Source organism: Gavia stellata, chromosome 4, assembly GCF_030936135.1.
Source record: "Gavia stellata isolate bGavSte3 chromosome 4, bGavSte3.hap2, whole genome shotgun sequence".
In the NCBI taxonomy this organism is placed as follows: domain Eukaryota; kingdom Metazoa; phylum Chordata; class Aves; order Gaviiformes; family Gaviidae; genus Gavia; species Gavia stellata.
Window position 1 is genome coordinate 26,583,231 of NC_082597.1, and position 13,987 is coordinate 26,597,217.

A 13,987-nucleotide genomic window follows, 5' to 3' on the forward strand; every position below is an offset into this window, starting at 1 on the left:
AGATATTTTGTCCTACAGCACGTTATATAAAAATGAATATTCCAAAAGTAAGAACAGAGAAGACATAAGCACCTGTGAGATGACACACTACTATCTAAGTAAGTGATGTAACAACTGGGCCATTTTATTCACAAAGAAATGCTATTGAAAGGAGAACATTAAGTTATACATATACATGCATCATATTTTAATTTAGCAATGTCTGTAGAGGGGAAAACTTTTTAATTTTTTTTTTTTTTTGAGAAAGAGCAGTAAGACTTTCACATTTATCTTCATCAAATATAGCAGAAGCGTTACTGGATCTTTTAATGAAAATAGAAAACTAGACTATAAATATAAGACAAAACAGCATAAAGTTCCACCATGTATACAAAACTTAAAGAGAAATCATATAATTTTTTACATGCAACCAGAACTTATAAAACTAGATGTAAATTTGTAAATGGTGGTTTAATGGAGGTGGGTGTCGGTGACAAGTGATAGGATGAGAGGATATTAGGAAATATTTCTTCACTGAAAGCGTTATCAAGGACTGGAACAGGGAAGTGGTTGAGTCACCATCCCTGGAGGTATTTAAAAGATATGTAGACTGGTGCTTAGGGACATGGTTTAGTGGTGGGCTTGGCAGGGTTAGGTTTACGGTTGAACTCAATGTTCTTAAAGGTCTTTTCCAACCTAAGCGATTCTATGATTCTATGACTTTATGATGTTGACCAACTTACCTACAATATAAAGTCAATTCTACATGGCAATATAACCCCCGCAAAAATATAAAAATACAAGGAGATAATTTTAGCGTGCCCTATGTGAAGTTCCCCAATCTATGAAGATTGAATTCAATATAACTAATATTTACGTTCTTAGTTTCCTTAGGAAATCATGAAAGAGGGAACACTGTAAATTTAGGGATGATTAGGGTTATTGCTGTGACGTTATCTGTCCAGAAATATACTATTAGTAAACATGGCTTATTACTTAGTACTTATTACTGAATCATAACTCTGCTGTACTTTACTATCCTTTGTGGCTGTATAATTACTCAGGTATTGACCAGGGAAAAATATAGAGAGCACATAATAAGTACTCCTTTTGATTTATAGGGAGTTTCAAATCTAGATGAGCATATTTGGGCTGTTATGAATTGCATCAGTGATTTCTACAGGGTTCTCAGTGTCTAAACTGAAGCCAAAAGACTTTGAAGCTTTGCACCTGCACCTGGACTAAGCACTTGCAGTTTCAAAATAAGATGCTCGGGGATCCTCTTTTACAGTCACTTCAGTGACAATTGCGTTCACATCAGAGGAAACACTCAGCAACTCTTTCTGTACAAAAGCCCAACATTTGCTCAGGCAAAAACTTGCTTTGACTGCACTGAGTATTGAATGTGCAAGGATTACAGATTGTGTTTTATGAACTGTACTGCAGAAAAGTGCAAATGATAACCTTATGGAGTGTATGAAAACCATACTAAAGGTCACATACACAGCTTGGCTATACTGGTGTCGTCTCACTGATGCCAGTATCTTTCACCCTAGATGAGGCTCTCGTCCAGGATCTTTCAGTTATTTATATGCAGTGGGTATAATGCCTTAAAATAAGATAAAATAGCTTTTCTTCCCAGCTAACTGCTTTCATATAAAGGCTTATTAATTAGAAGAAATAACTGAAAACATTCAAAACTAGGCTGGTGAGAATTCACAGGAAAACACAGTTCTCTTTTCTTACCGTAGTTTTTTCCAGGCAGTGAAGCAGGTGGTGGTGCTGCGTTTCAAAGGAAGAGCCGGATTTGCTAACAAAGGCCTGTTCTTCTTCACTGGAGGACTGTTGATACATAGAACTCCGTATTATTCTCATTTATGAACAAGAGGGCTCTTATCCAAATATTTGATCAGAACTAATCTGGACTTTACACGGTAGCATAACTGCAATGCTTCATTTACACGGTATAACCCAAATTATTTTGGACCTGAGTTCTCTTTTGCTTGTTTGTTTTTTAATCAAAATACTTTCTTTCCTTCCCTTGCACCTCCTTTTAAATGTTTTCATCTTAGGTCTTTTATGCGTAGATGGAATAGTACAATTTACAAGTGCAATCAACACGTAAGCTTTGAATGTTGGAGCAATGCATGCTTAAAATTATCATAAATTTAAGTGACAGTAAAATATTTTTTTTCCTGGGAATGTGCCTCATTTGAAGGAAATTAAACATAGTTGTCCTCCTGGGATCATTTCATAGCAGTAAAGAATTTGTGGTATTGCCGCTTATCCAAAAATTCATGTCAGTGATCCCAATCTGCTGAGTTTGGAAAGCGTATAGCAGATGTTACTGACACAGAATGAAGAATTAAATAGAAAGTATCCACTCTTTATTAATTGCTTTCAGAATTATTCACTAGAAAGCAAAAAACTAAATAGGGGAGGAAATGGGATATAGGAAAGTTTACAATTCAACTTTGGGATATTTTAAATCTGCATGGCAATGAAGCTATTTGGTGTCTTTTTAGTTCAAAGATTTTGAGTTCTTTCAAGCAGAAGAGGAAATGAGGCCTCTGACTGCTCATCTTTTGTGTTGGACCGGACAGACGGACAGCCACTTCCTCCTTTTCTGGCTATAGGTTAAAGCGTTCGGCTTTTAACATGTATTGAACAGAAAGGACACAGAGGCATGAAAGCCTTCCTGTATCCCTCAGGGAATTGCCTCAATGCCAGAAAACGGCAGGGATTAAAAAACACTGTGTCTTCAGTCTTTCCCATCTGGCTACAGCTCCGAGCAGCCAAGGGGCTGTCTCCGGCAGCGTGGGTCGCTGTCGATCCCAGTCCCAGCTGCTGCCCGGGGCTCCCACCGCTGGTCCTGGCTTACTCGCCAGGGGTAAGGGGGGAATTTGTTTCAGGTAACATTAGATTTCAATGCATTTGAGGTAATCACCAAGATTCTCCTTAGAGCAAAGTAGGCACTTCCAGGGAACGCTTTTCACTCTGCAACACCCCTCTGTGCAAATGGTACCCTGGAGCTACCTCTTTCCCTCACTGATGATGGAGCCTGGTTTTGTCACCCATGTTCTACCCGTCTAAAGCCAAATGAGATGAATCTAACCTACCTCCTAAGAGGCAAAAGCTCTGTACTTTCTTAATGAGGTCTTCTACAGGATCTACCTCTAAAAATGTGGGTTGCATTTGAATCCAGCATTTCTATCTGGCCCTTCCCTCATCTTGTAATACCCCATCACTGACTCTCGTAAGCTCCTGTAACAATAGTAATTGCCCAGTTTATCCTTCCTTCATCTATCACTAAAGATAATGCTGCCTAAAGACCCAAGTTGATTTGCCCTGGTGATAAATAGAATAAGCTACTGCTGGGCTATCATTAAGCTGTTTCTCTGGAGGTGGAGGGTATAAAAACATTACCTGCTGCAGCTGGTTACTCAGTAAGCCATTTCGTTTGCTCTGCATGTAGGCGTTAGCACTTCCACTCTTTGCTGCACGAATTCGAGCAAGTCTAGCTTTCTGTGTAAACAGACAAAAGGAAGAATGTCACTTGTACTCATATCCATTATTCTGTTTATCTAAAACTGCTAATTGGAATCAGCTGCTTATGAATACCAAAATCATAACCACTGGAAGGCTGCATTGCATCTGTCCTCCAGGTGGGGCAAATCATAAGTGCCTTCTTATTTAAAATGCAAATGACAGAAGTTTTTATTTGTTTGCATGCATCGGCTAATAAAAACAATGATTTTGGAGAAGGGATTAGACAGATCAGCATGTAAGTGCCTCCTTTTTTTTTTTTTTTTTTTGCATTGCTGCAACTGTGCCAGTCCTTATGCGTGGTGGATCAGGAACATGGGCATCCATCTCAGCTTCACCTGCAGTAAAAACCTCTTTAAAGGGGAAGAAATGGTTCAGAAAAACACAATATTGCAAGTGCTATGGGCTTGTTTCTCAGAGCTTTCTGGCTTTTTAGAGTAGAGAATGTGATAACATTTTTTACGCTGTCTCCTAGCTAAGTTCCTGAATGCTTGCCAGGCCTTTTAAAAGCCTTTTAACCTCTTCGTGTCTATTGGTATAATCAGACTGAATACTTGTCATCATTGGTCATAGTATGTCCATAACATGGTTTTTCAGAGACTGCAGGCATCAAATTGCTGAGAGAGATTTGAGATTTCTCAGGTGAGCTTCATTGCTTGTGAAGGTGACCTTCATTCCAGAGCAGAAGGTGGCTCATGAGTGAAGGACGCTTTGCATCCACTGACTTTTGTATAACAGTTAAAAGCCAAACTTAGGAGAAAGCGTGAAGAAAAGACTCTCTCAACCAATAATATGGAAAACAGAAGCTTTTTTGGGATTTCTAGGATGGCATCCTGGTTCCGTAATTTTTGTGGCTGGTTACATGTGTAAGAGGGAGTCTGGTTTTATCTTCATGCATTGGTTTCTGATTCTGAAAGCCAAATGCTGAGCAGCATCTGGAGTTGAATGGCTGCTGAAGCTCAGAAGGAGATACAGTGAAGAACTTGAAAAACTGACTTTGATGTATTAATAGGGATTTTCACATCTGATAATTACTCAGCTGATATTTTCAGCAAATGGAGGGAGCATTTCTCCCCCCTCCCCCCAATTTCTGTGGCATTAAATGTCAGCATGAAATGATTGAGAATCCCTGAACACTTATAGAGGGAAGCAGCCTGGTCACTGCAGCCGCCAGATCTCTCTGGCATGATTAATAATTAACTGACTATGAGGAATGACTCAACACCACGCTTCTTTGCACTCACAGCCTCAAACTCACAGATCTTCTCAACAGCAAGCCAAGAAATTCATGACAGCTAACAGCAAACATGGCTAGAATCTGGCTTATGTGATATGTCACATATTTATTATCTTTTAATTGTTCTGAAAGAAAATAAGGTAATGCTGTGCATGTGTGCACCACTGAGTCAAAAAGCTCATGAGAGGCTGTTGCCTGATCTTGTGATATATTGGCCATTTTAGAATAACACATTGGTTTGTCACCTTCCTCGGTGCACACAGCCTTTCCAACTATGCAGTTAATGCACCTTATTCTAGTGGTAAGGAGAGAAGTGCTCAGATAACCTGCACAGTGCTTCTGCAAAGGTGAATTCCTACCTTCCCCTTCCTCCTGTTAGCACTGAAAGGACACCTGCAGCCCCATACTCCATCACCCTGGGTGGGTCCCCAGAGGCTGGACTGGGGGTAAATGTCCAGTCATGGCTCCTTCACTGAGCACCATGGCTGACCAGCCCCGGGCAGCCCAGTGTGCTGCAGTGAGCCACGCGAGAGGGCGATGTGCCGGGCTGACCTGGGGTCCCCAGGAGCCCACCAGTGTGGGGAACGGTTAACCGCTCTGACCTTCCGGGCTCACACAGGCAAGCTTCTTAGTGGCACATCCAGGGCTACCGATGCGGTTAGGGCTGAGTCCTCAGGGCTAGTGATTAAAAATCCCCCTGGGCAGGCAGAAAATCAGTTATTTTCAAGGTGGAGCTCTTGAGGTGCAACACCAGCGTGACGGGCTGCAGGCTGGGGGAAGAGCTTTACCTGCATCGCAGAATAGTCATGAGTTGGGACATGTGCACTGGGTTATGTTCATAAAAATATTAAAGTTCTCTCTTAGCACTATTGTTTAGACTTAGGAGCTCAAGATGCTTTAGAGATGCCTGTGCATGGTGCAGCATGGAGTCCCATAAATAAGTGATTTCAGTCACAAATTTTTCAGCTGTGGTACTTTTCAGTGTGCTCTTTATACAGGGAAATTAATTAGGTTTAATGAACAAACATTTTACATACATTAGTTATGCTTTTCCTTGTAGCTTGCATATTCATTTTCTCTTTCAGTGATTGGAGTAATAATTACGGTGCAGCACCATTTAATAAAGAAATATAAACAATATAATGGTTCATCAGACTATCTTAATATATCAATGTGCTACAACACATATAATATGAAGGTTGTACTTTCCATGTGAAAATTTCAAACTGCTTTGCAAATAGGAATTTATTGCATCTTAGAAAGCTTTTGTGAGGTGGAAAGTTATAGCTTACATCTTTTTAGCTGAGACTCATTCAGATGGCCTGAATTTACATCATTTACCAAAGAGAAGACAATAAATCTGTTACCGAGACAGGAACCAGATATTGTGACTTCCATGCTTATACTTCAACTTACAGAAAATACTCCTGAAACTGGAGGTGTTTACAGATCTGTTGAAGTGATTTCTTTTCAGTGCTTATGCCTGATTTATACCAGAGCCTGTAGCATGCGTAGTCTAGTGACTCCTCACATTTCCAGTCAAGTAATCATTAAAAGCTCATGTCAGCCACAGGATTTTAAGAGCCATGCACGATCGAATTCCTGTGAAGGCCACCAAAATGATGTGATGACATCAGGAAAACTGTGATTACAGAACTGTATTTTCCTTTAGTCTGTGAACTGTATTTTCTGCCATGTACAACAGAAAGGGAGTGATAACTGCCCCTTTCAACCGCTGCAAAGCCCTTCCTAACTCTCCCCTTTCATGGAATATCTAGTAAAAAAAGAAAGGATTATGTTCTCCTGCAGTAAATTATCTTCTTTGTTCTGAGGTTTTCCCTGTTAGCCACTGAATGTGAAACTTTGATTTTGATAATTTTTATGTTGTCTAGGACAAAATCAATGTCGCTGAAATACAGTTCTTTTACTTATTCTGATGAAATTCCACCATAATCATCTCATCTGAAACTTCCTAAAGAAATTGATGATCAGCTCTAATTCTTACCACATCCCTTGTATTTGCACTAAACTTTTTTGAATGCACTGCTTTTTTTTTTTCTAGCTTCAAATTTTACAACTTAGAGGTCAATCCTTCTCTATGGCTGCATTTATAGAAAATTTACAAAGGGAATTCACTGTTATTCAACAACAGCTAGCTCTGTTGGTTTTAGAAATACAAATGTTTATTTTCACAAGGTTTTAAATGGTGCTAAAAGTAACACTGTGGGGTATTTACAACATCCAGCTTTTAACACTCAAGATGCCCTCAGCTGTCCGGCTGTATTAAGAGAGAGATCTTATCAGGAACACTTTAGGGCAGGTCTTACTGCGATACTGGGATCCATTTCTGGCGAGAGCCTCTCTTCAATTTGTTATGCAAGATTACCTTGCTTATACTACAGCTAGGTAGCCTAGGTAATTTAATACTTTGATAGGTCCTGTTGTCTCTTTTCTGCTGCTCTCCAGACTGCATAACTATCTTACTATCAAAACTCAAAGATTACTAATTACTTACCTTATCTTTATTATCTTTTTAATGATCTTGTACAATTAAAAGATAAGAATTCCTTCACAGTCATTTTGTGTGTACTGGTTTTGGTTGGGATAGAGTTAAATTTCTTCATAATAGCTGGTGTGGGGCTATGTTTTGGATTTGTGATGAGAACAGTGTTGATAAACACTGGGATGGTTTAGCTACTGCTGAGCAGGGCTTACACAGAGTCGAGGCCTTTTCTGCTCCTCACGCTGCCATCAGGTAGGCTCGGAGTGCATGAGAAGTTGGGGGGACACAGCCAGGACAGCTGGCCCCAGGGTGGGGGGTGGAGGTTGGCGGGGGCTGCTGTTGCTTGGGGACTGACTGCACATCGGGTGGTTGGTGGTGAGCAATAGTTTTCTTCTGCATCACTTGTTTTTCTTGGTTTTGATTCCCTCTTCCCCTTTGTTGTGTCTCTCCCCCCTTTGAAAAAATTATTAAACTGTCTGTATCTCAACCCACAAGTTTTTGCACTTCTACCCTTCTGATTCTCCCCCCCATTCCGCTGGGGAGGTGTTGGCGAGCGGCTGTGTGCTGCTGAGCTGCTGGCTGGGGTTAAACCACAACACTGTGGCTCCCAGAATAACAGCCAAAATCGTCCAAGAATCAGTCACATTGTTCTTTACCTCATCTTTTTTTTGGCCTTTCATAAAGCCATCCTATATATTTGCTTTCAAGTGAAAAACCAAGGCCATATTTCATGCTCTGATTTTCTAATTTTCAGTAATTGCAAATAATTGACTTCAGATTAGCTGACAATAATTTATATGATATCAGCATGAAGTAGAGAAGAAAATGCTGTTTACTTTGTACTTTAATGGATATGGAATTAAATAAGGTTAATTTATTTGTTGAGTCGTGCCTTGCTTTTACAATCTATTCAAATTATTGTTCAGTAAACACAAGTTGTACATGCTTTTGTGCTAAATTCAAAAATCTTGGGTAAGTTATTCTGTTAGTTATGTCTCTGCAACCCCACTGAGATTAATAGCCTATCTCATTTAAAGAAGTCATAATGGCTAGCAGGGTTCCCTACTGCAAACGCTCAGCTCTAGACTGCCAGGTACTGTTAAGCAGTTGTTGTCGCAATTTATCCTAGAGCTATTTATATTTATCTAGTAACTTAATTATTCATAACTTGACGGATAAATACGTCTTGTACAGTCAATAAATAATAAAGCCAAGCCAATATTCAGGATATATTTTGCTATGTAAAGGTAGAAGACCTTACTCACCTGAAAGATTCAGGTTGAATTTTATGTATTAAGTCAGGTTTTGGAGCTGATGATAGTTGTCTGGGTGTTCTGTTGAGGCACCATGCAAAGTCACTCTAGGGAGAAAGTGCTTGGGCAACTAAAATTAAGGGTCCTTCAGTTATCAGGTAATGAACAATAATGGGCAGATGGACCCGCACCTAGGACTTGCTGGCTAAGACGATACAAGGCTCTTGACTTCAAAAGATGCAGAAAAATAGATGTATGGAAAACAGGGAAGGCATCTAGCAAGGAATGCTTCATTCAAGGTGAGCACATTCTCATCATAAGAGCTGCTTCAGTACACTGGGATGGAGCAGACACCTGTTCTAAGATGGTAGCTATGCCTCCTCCTTTCCCTTCCCTGTGCTCGTAGTCATCCCAGTGAATCTGACATTGTGAGGGTCTAGCTGTATCTTAACCTTTGACAGCTATCAGATACGGAATAGGAAATTGTATACAAGCTTACCTAAATCTTTCTTTTTCCTTTTCTGTCCTTTCCTTTCTTTTTCCCTTTCCTCTCCTTTCCTTTCCCTTATACACGGACCAGTCACAACACATCTGACATAACTTTGCCACCTTAAGGCATTGATGGGCAACCAAAATATCTTGGCCTCTTAAAGTTGTCTCTAGCTGAGAGAAGCTCCACAAATAGGATTTTTCAAAACTGTCTCAGATGTGATAAATCTGCTTGAGGAAAAGGCATGGTAAGACTACAGGGCATAATTAGTTCTGCCCTGAATGTCAATCCCCATATCCATTTTGGATTATTTATTTATTTATTATCAGGATAGGCAAGATCCTTGGATCGTCTTATGTGATAGAAGGAAATGTTCTAATAAGCACAGATTATTTTTCTTTATTTTTTATTTTACTTTATGTTTTATTTTTATCTTTTCTTTGTGTTTATATTGAGGTCTCTTTTACAACGATGTATTACCACGGTTGGAAGCAGGAGCTTCCTTTAAAATACATTCAAAATAAGATGGTATATAAATAAATGTCTCTCTTCCGTCTTCTCCTGAGCATTAATGTACAGCATCTCTTTGCCAAAAAGAAACAAATGGAATTGTCTAATCTTGAATGACTATGCAGAACTCAGTAAATACATATACTGATGGTCACATGGTTCTTGAACAAACCTAATATAAGTGACAAAATTTTTCTGCTGAAAATTGCCAGTGTTCCTGAGACTAGATTTCATCTCTTCACCGGGTAACTTTCTCTTGAGTTTCCTTACAGCCCAAATGTTTTGCCATTTCTGAAGACTACCTTGGTTAAACTTCTGTATGAAATATTGATAAAGTGAGTTCCACAATTCAAATATCCAACTCTCTCAATCAGATGGAAGCTGTTGTAGCCAGCAGCAGGTACCATCGCCTGCAGGGGTTCATGCTGTGCTCCATGAAACAGCACCTACTTCCATGCTTATGTTCTTCAGCCTCAGAGAATAGAAATAAAGTTGGTGCCTAGGGAAACATTCATTTTAGAAAACTGTGTAAAGCTTCTATTGTATTGAATGAAGAAGGAATTTCAAACTTCAATGATGTGACCTTTTTGCTTGAATATTCTTACACAATGCAGTAGAACCCTCCTGTGAAATGCAAGGCTATACTTCACAGCTAAATATTGCTAACTATGGACTAACCAGTACCCAGGGAGGGCTTTTTTTGATTTTTTTTCAGTCTGTCAGAACAATATTCAGTTCAACATCTCAGTCATTTTAGACTGAGAGAGAAGATTAGCTTTGAAATAGGAGATAGCAATGAAAAACACATCCAGTGCTAAGTTAATCAGACCTCAAAGCCATTTTCTCCAAAGCAAGAAGGGCATAAACACGGTCAGAGGAAATCTCTCATTCTTACTGTTGGCATTGTTCTGGGGAGCAGAATAAAAGATACTTGGCAGGATTGTCATTCACCACTTCGTGTTCCTGTTTGAAACATACAATAACCTCACTGTTTTGCAAGGAGAAAAAGTCAATTATTAACTCAAGCAGCGTCTATTCAGGAAGAGATTATGGGGAATATCAGCCAGTCTGCAAATCTAATTTTTGCAAGGTATTTTCTAGTGTCCATCTCTTTTTCACTGGCAAGTGTAAAGCAGGCGTAGAAAATTCTGTTTCATGACATGCAGTAGGAGACAGTTTCTATCTGAATTAAGGCTGGTTGTGTCTGCAGTTATTATGAAAGCTCAGAACAGGCACATTGATTGCTGGGATCAAGCAGATCTGTTATCCATGACTGGCACAATGCTCGGAGGCACAGTAATGAAGCACTGTGTTCTGGCTGAGACATACTGTTCTTTCTCTGTCTGCTGCCATTACGTAAACAGAAGTGGAAAACTTCTTGACAAAAACAACGTAGTGTAGCAGTGACGTGTTCTCTGCATGTTCCAGCTGTGGGAGTGGGGAATGCACAGCTGGAAGTAGCACATGGCACAAAACGGGATGCAAAAGGGTGGGTGGAAGTGGTAAGATAGGTAAGCTATGGTATTTGGATCTCTGAAGCAGCATATATTTGAAATCAGGTTTCAGGAAAGGTATGACATTTCTGTGATACGCCTGATTTCTTTTATGGCCATTTTCCTCATCTGACAGCGTTCTTCCAAGATGTGGCACTAAAGGGTACAACATCTTAGCCTGGGCCTATGACTGACTTTCTTGGCCATGTATTTCTGGTTCTTCTGATTTTAAGATATTCTGGGAATGGTATCACTGTGTACATTTACCCTATTTCCATGAAGAGATCAGTCGAAATGGTGACCTTTCTGGTCAAAGGCCACAAACATTTTGTATCTCTAAACCTGGTGCTGTTGTCTATATGAGGCAGATGCAGCCTGTGGCAGCCTGTGTAACCTGGTCTATGCATGTAATCCCCATCCACAGCCTGCCTGCATGCCTCTGCGGGTGGTGATCCTGCTCTCCCTGGACTGCCGGAGACTCAGGACTTCTGAAGAGAGGCCATGGGACCACAAAAAGCCCAAGTAGTGACACCTTGGCCTTGGCAAGATGTGTGTTGCACCCAGAGCCTTCCGACTGCCACCAGCAGAGGAGTAAAGGGTAATGCATCTCAGCTCCCTTATCAGGGCTTCAGGTGCCAGTGGAGACTACCTGAACTGCTTAGCAGTATAGGGTTGGGCAAAGTGCATTCGGACTAGTAGTTTGGCAGTGATGTGGAAATGACGGTGACTGTCCAGGCTTGGATGCATCTCTCCTGGTAAATAGTTCTTCCTAGCTCCTGACCTTGCCTGTGTGGGTTAGGGATAGAAACCATCTTGTTGTAGAGCTGGTTGATATTTTAGTGAGAGACTCAGCAAATCAAGGAAGCTGGAAAAACAGGCTTTTGCATTCGGTTTTTCCTGATTAAGCTCTTTTTCTAAAGCTTTTTAAGAAAACTAGAACCGAGGAGACAAGTTCCCCAATAATCAGATTCCCCAGAGATTGAACCTGAGAATTAAACACACGGATTAGTGAAGCAGGCTGTCAGGATAGACACTAGAAAACATTATTAGGGTTTTCTTTGTTTGGTTGTTTTTTTTCCTCACAAGACTCTGGCGGAAAGAAAGTCTGCCTGAAAAACACAGAAAAATCTTCAGTGGGTGGGACTGCAGCTATTGCTTGAAAATACTAGATCTAGTCTAACAAGTAGGATGAGTTACCACAATAACAGATCTGTAAATTTTGACAGAAAAGTAAATGAACCATTTTTTTTTTCGCTAAAAATAACGCAGTATTTGCATCTGGGACACGGGCTAGGTGTGTAGCACATATGTATAGTAGTTCTCTTGCTAAGAAGCCAAACTCACTTTGAGGACTCACAGCATATAAAACGTAACATTTTATCTATTGCTCAACAACAAAAGAGGCAAAAATTAGGAGCTCACCTTTTGTGCCCTGCGCTTGTCTGCTCGTTGATTCTGGTGGTAGATACGGCTGAAGTTGGAAACAATTACAGGGACTGGCAGAGCAATGACTAAGACCCCACTCAGGGAACATATTGAACCAAAAATCTTGCCAGCTATTGTCTTTGGCACCATGTCACCATACCTGGGTTAAAGTAAACAAAACGTTTAGTAAAGACAAAATCTCTTCTAAGTACTGAATTTCAAGATGAATTAATTGCACAATGGGTTTTACTTCTCTTGCAAATAATAATCACTGCATATAAATAATACTTTATACACATATGCATACATATACAGCTTGCTCAGTGTTGTGCACACATAATTTTAATCTCGAGCTAACGTTGGGTATCTTGTGTATCAAACTGTGGGCGTCTATGTTTTACCAACTCTAGTCTTCCCAGGTTGCTTCTATTGCAATGGAGAGAGAGAGTGACCTTGCTAAGGAAAAAAAATCCGTGTCAAAATTAAGTCCTTACCCTGTTTGCTTGTTGGAAGAACTCATCACTTTCCATTGGCAAGACCCTAGGGAGACCACTTGGTAAATTAGATGCCAAGCTGAATAATCTGTTGTCTCACTAAGTTGATACAGTACTTTCATTTAGGAGGGTAGCACATTTTTGGAATGGGTTGCCCAGGAGATTGTGGACTTTTCATCTTTGGAGATTTTCAGCACTTGGCTAGACAAAAGTATGGCTGACCTAAGCTATTGCTGTTGATAGGCTGCCTTTGAGTGGGAGGCTGGACTAGCTGACCTCCAGACGTCTCTTCTGTGGTTTAGCCAAAAGCAAAGACAAAAAAACCCAGCCACAAGCAAGCAACCAAACAATTTCTAACTTCAAATCCTGGCAGTGCTCGGAATTACTAGGGCTGCCACATTTCTTTATGATGCTGGATATCGTTTTGTCCAGCAAGAACATAGTGCTGCTGAAGTATGTAGAGGCACTCCAGTGACAGCTTATTAAGAGATATCAGCTCTTTGCAGTCTGTAGACTGCCATATTCTATAGACAAGTATGTAATTACATACTACAGCGTTTAATAAAGAGATAAATTACCTTCTAGTACCATTCTGTTTTTAACTTTACTGGATTTTAAGTTATTATTAAACATTGATTGTAGCATGTGAGTTTAGTATGCTTGTGAGCAGAGAGACAGCACATTCCCTATTGCAAAGAATTTATAAACTGGTAACACAAGAAAAGGTAAGAAATAAAACTGCAGGAGGGTCAGTGTTTGGAAAATGCTATCTGGAAAACAAAATCCTGTCTGTTCAGCAGGAATTGGAAAAATAATAGAGAGTCTTCAAGTCACATGGTCCAAATTGTGCACCTAATCATGAGAAGGAGAAGATAAAGGGATAAAGATATCAGATGATGGAGAATCTATATGGGGTTAGAGAACACCTTCTAGCAATGAGAGCTCAGCGTATGTCAAAAAGAGATTATGTATCACGTTGTAGGTGAAGATGAATGGTTTGCATTTTGTAAGATAAGAGGAAGGTTTTTAATGTAAATACTCAAATAAATTTTCATCC

At 40.0% G+C, this 13,987-nt stretch overlaps 1 protein-coding gene across 1 annotated transcript in view; it reads right to left on the minus strand.

The window, feature by feature from the left end:
• Positions 1-13,987, minus strand: part of KCND2 (potassium voltage-gated channel subfamily D member 2) — a 291,094-nt gene that overhangs the window by 4,625 nt on the left and 272,482 nt on the right. The window contains exons 2-4 of the mRNA XM_059816890.1: positions 12,434-12,596; positions 3,406-3,504; positions 1,726-1,821 (exon numbers count right to left, since the gene is read on the minus strand). Of these exons, the coding sequence (XP_059672873.1) occupies positions 1,726-1,821; positions 3,406-3,504; positions 12,434-12,596 (358 nt within the window). The remainder of the gene's footprint in view (positions 1-1,725; positions 1,822-3,405; positions 3,505-12,433; positions 12,597-13,987) is intronic.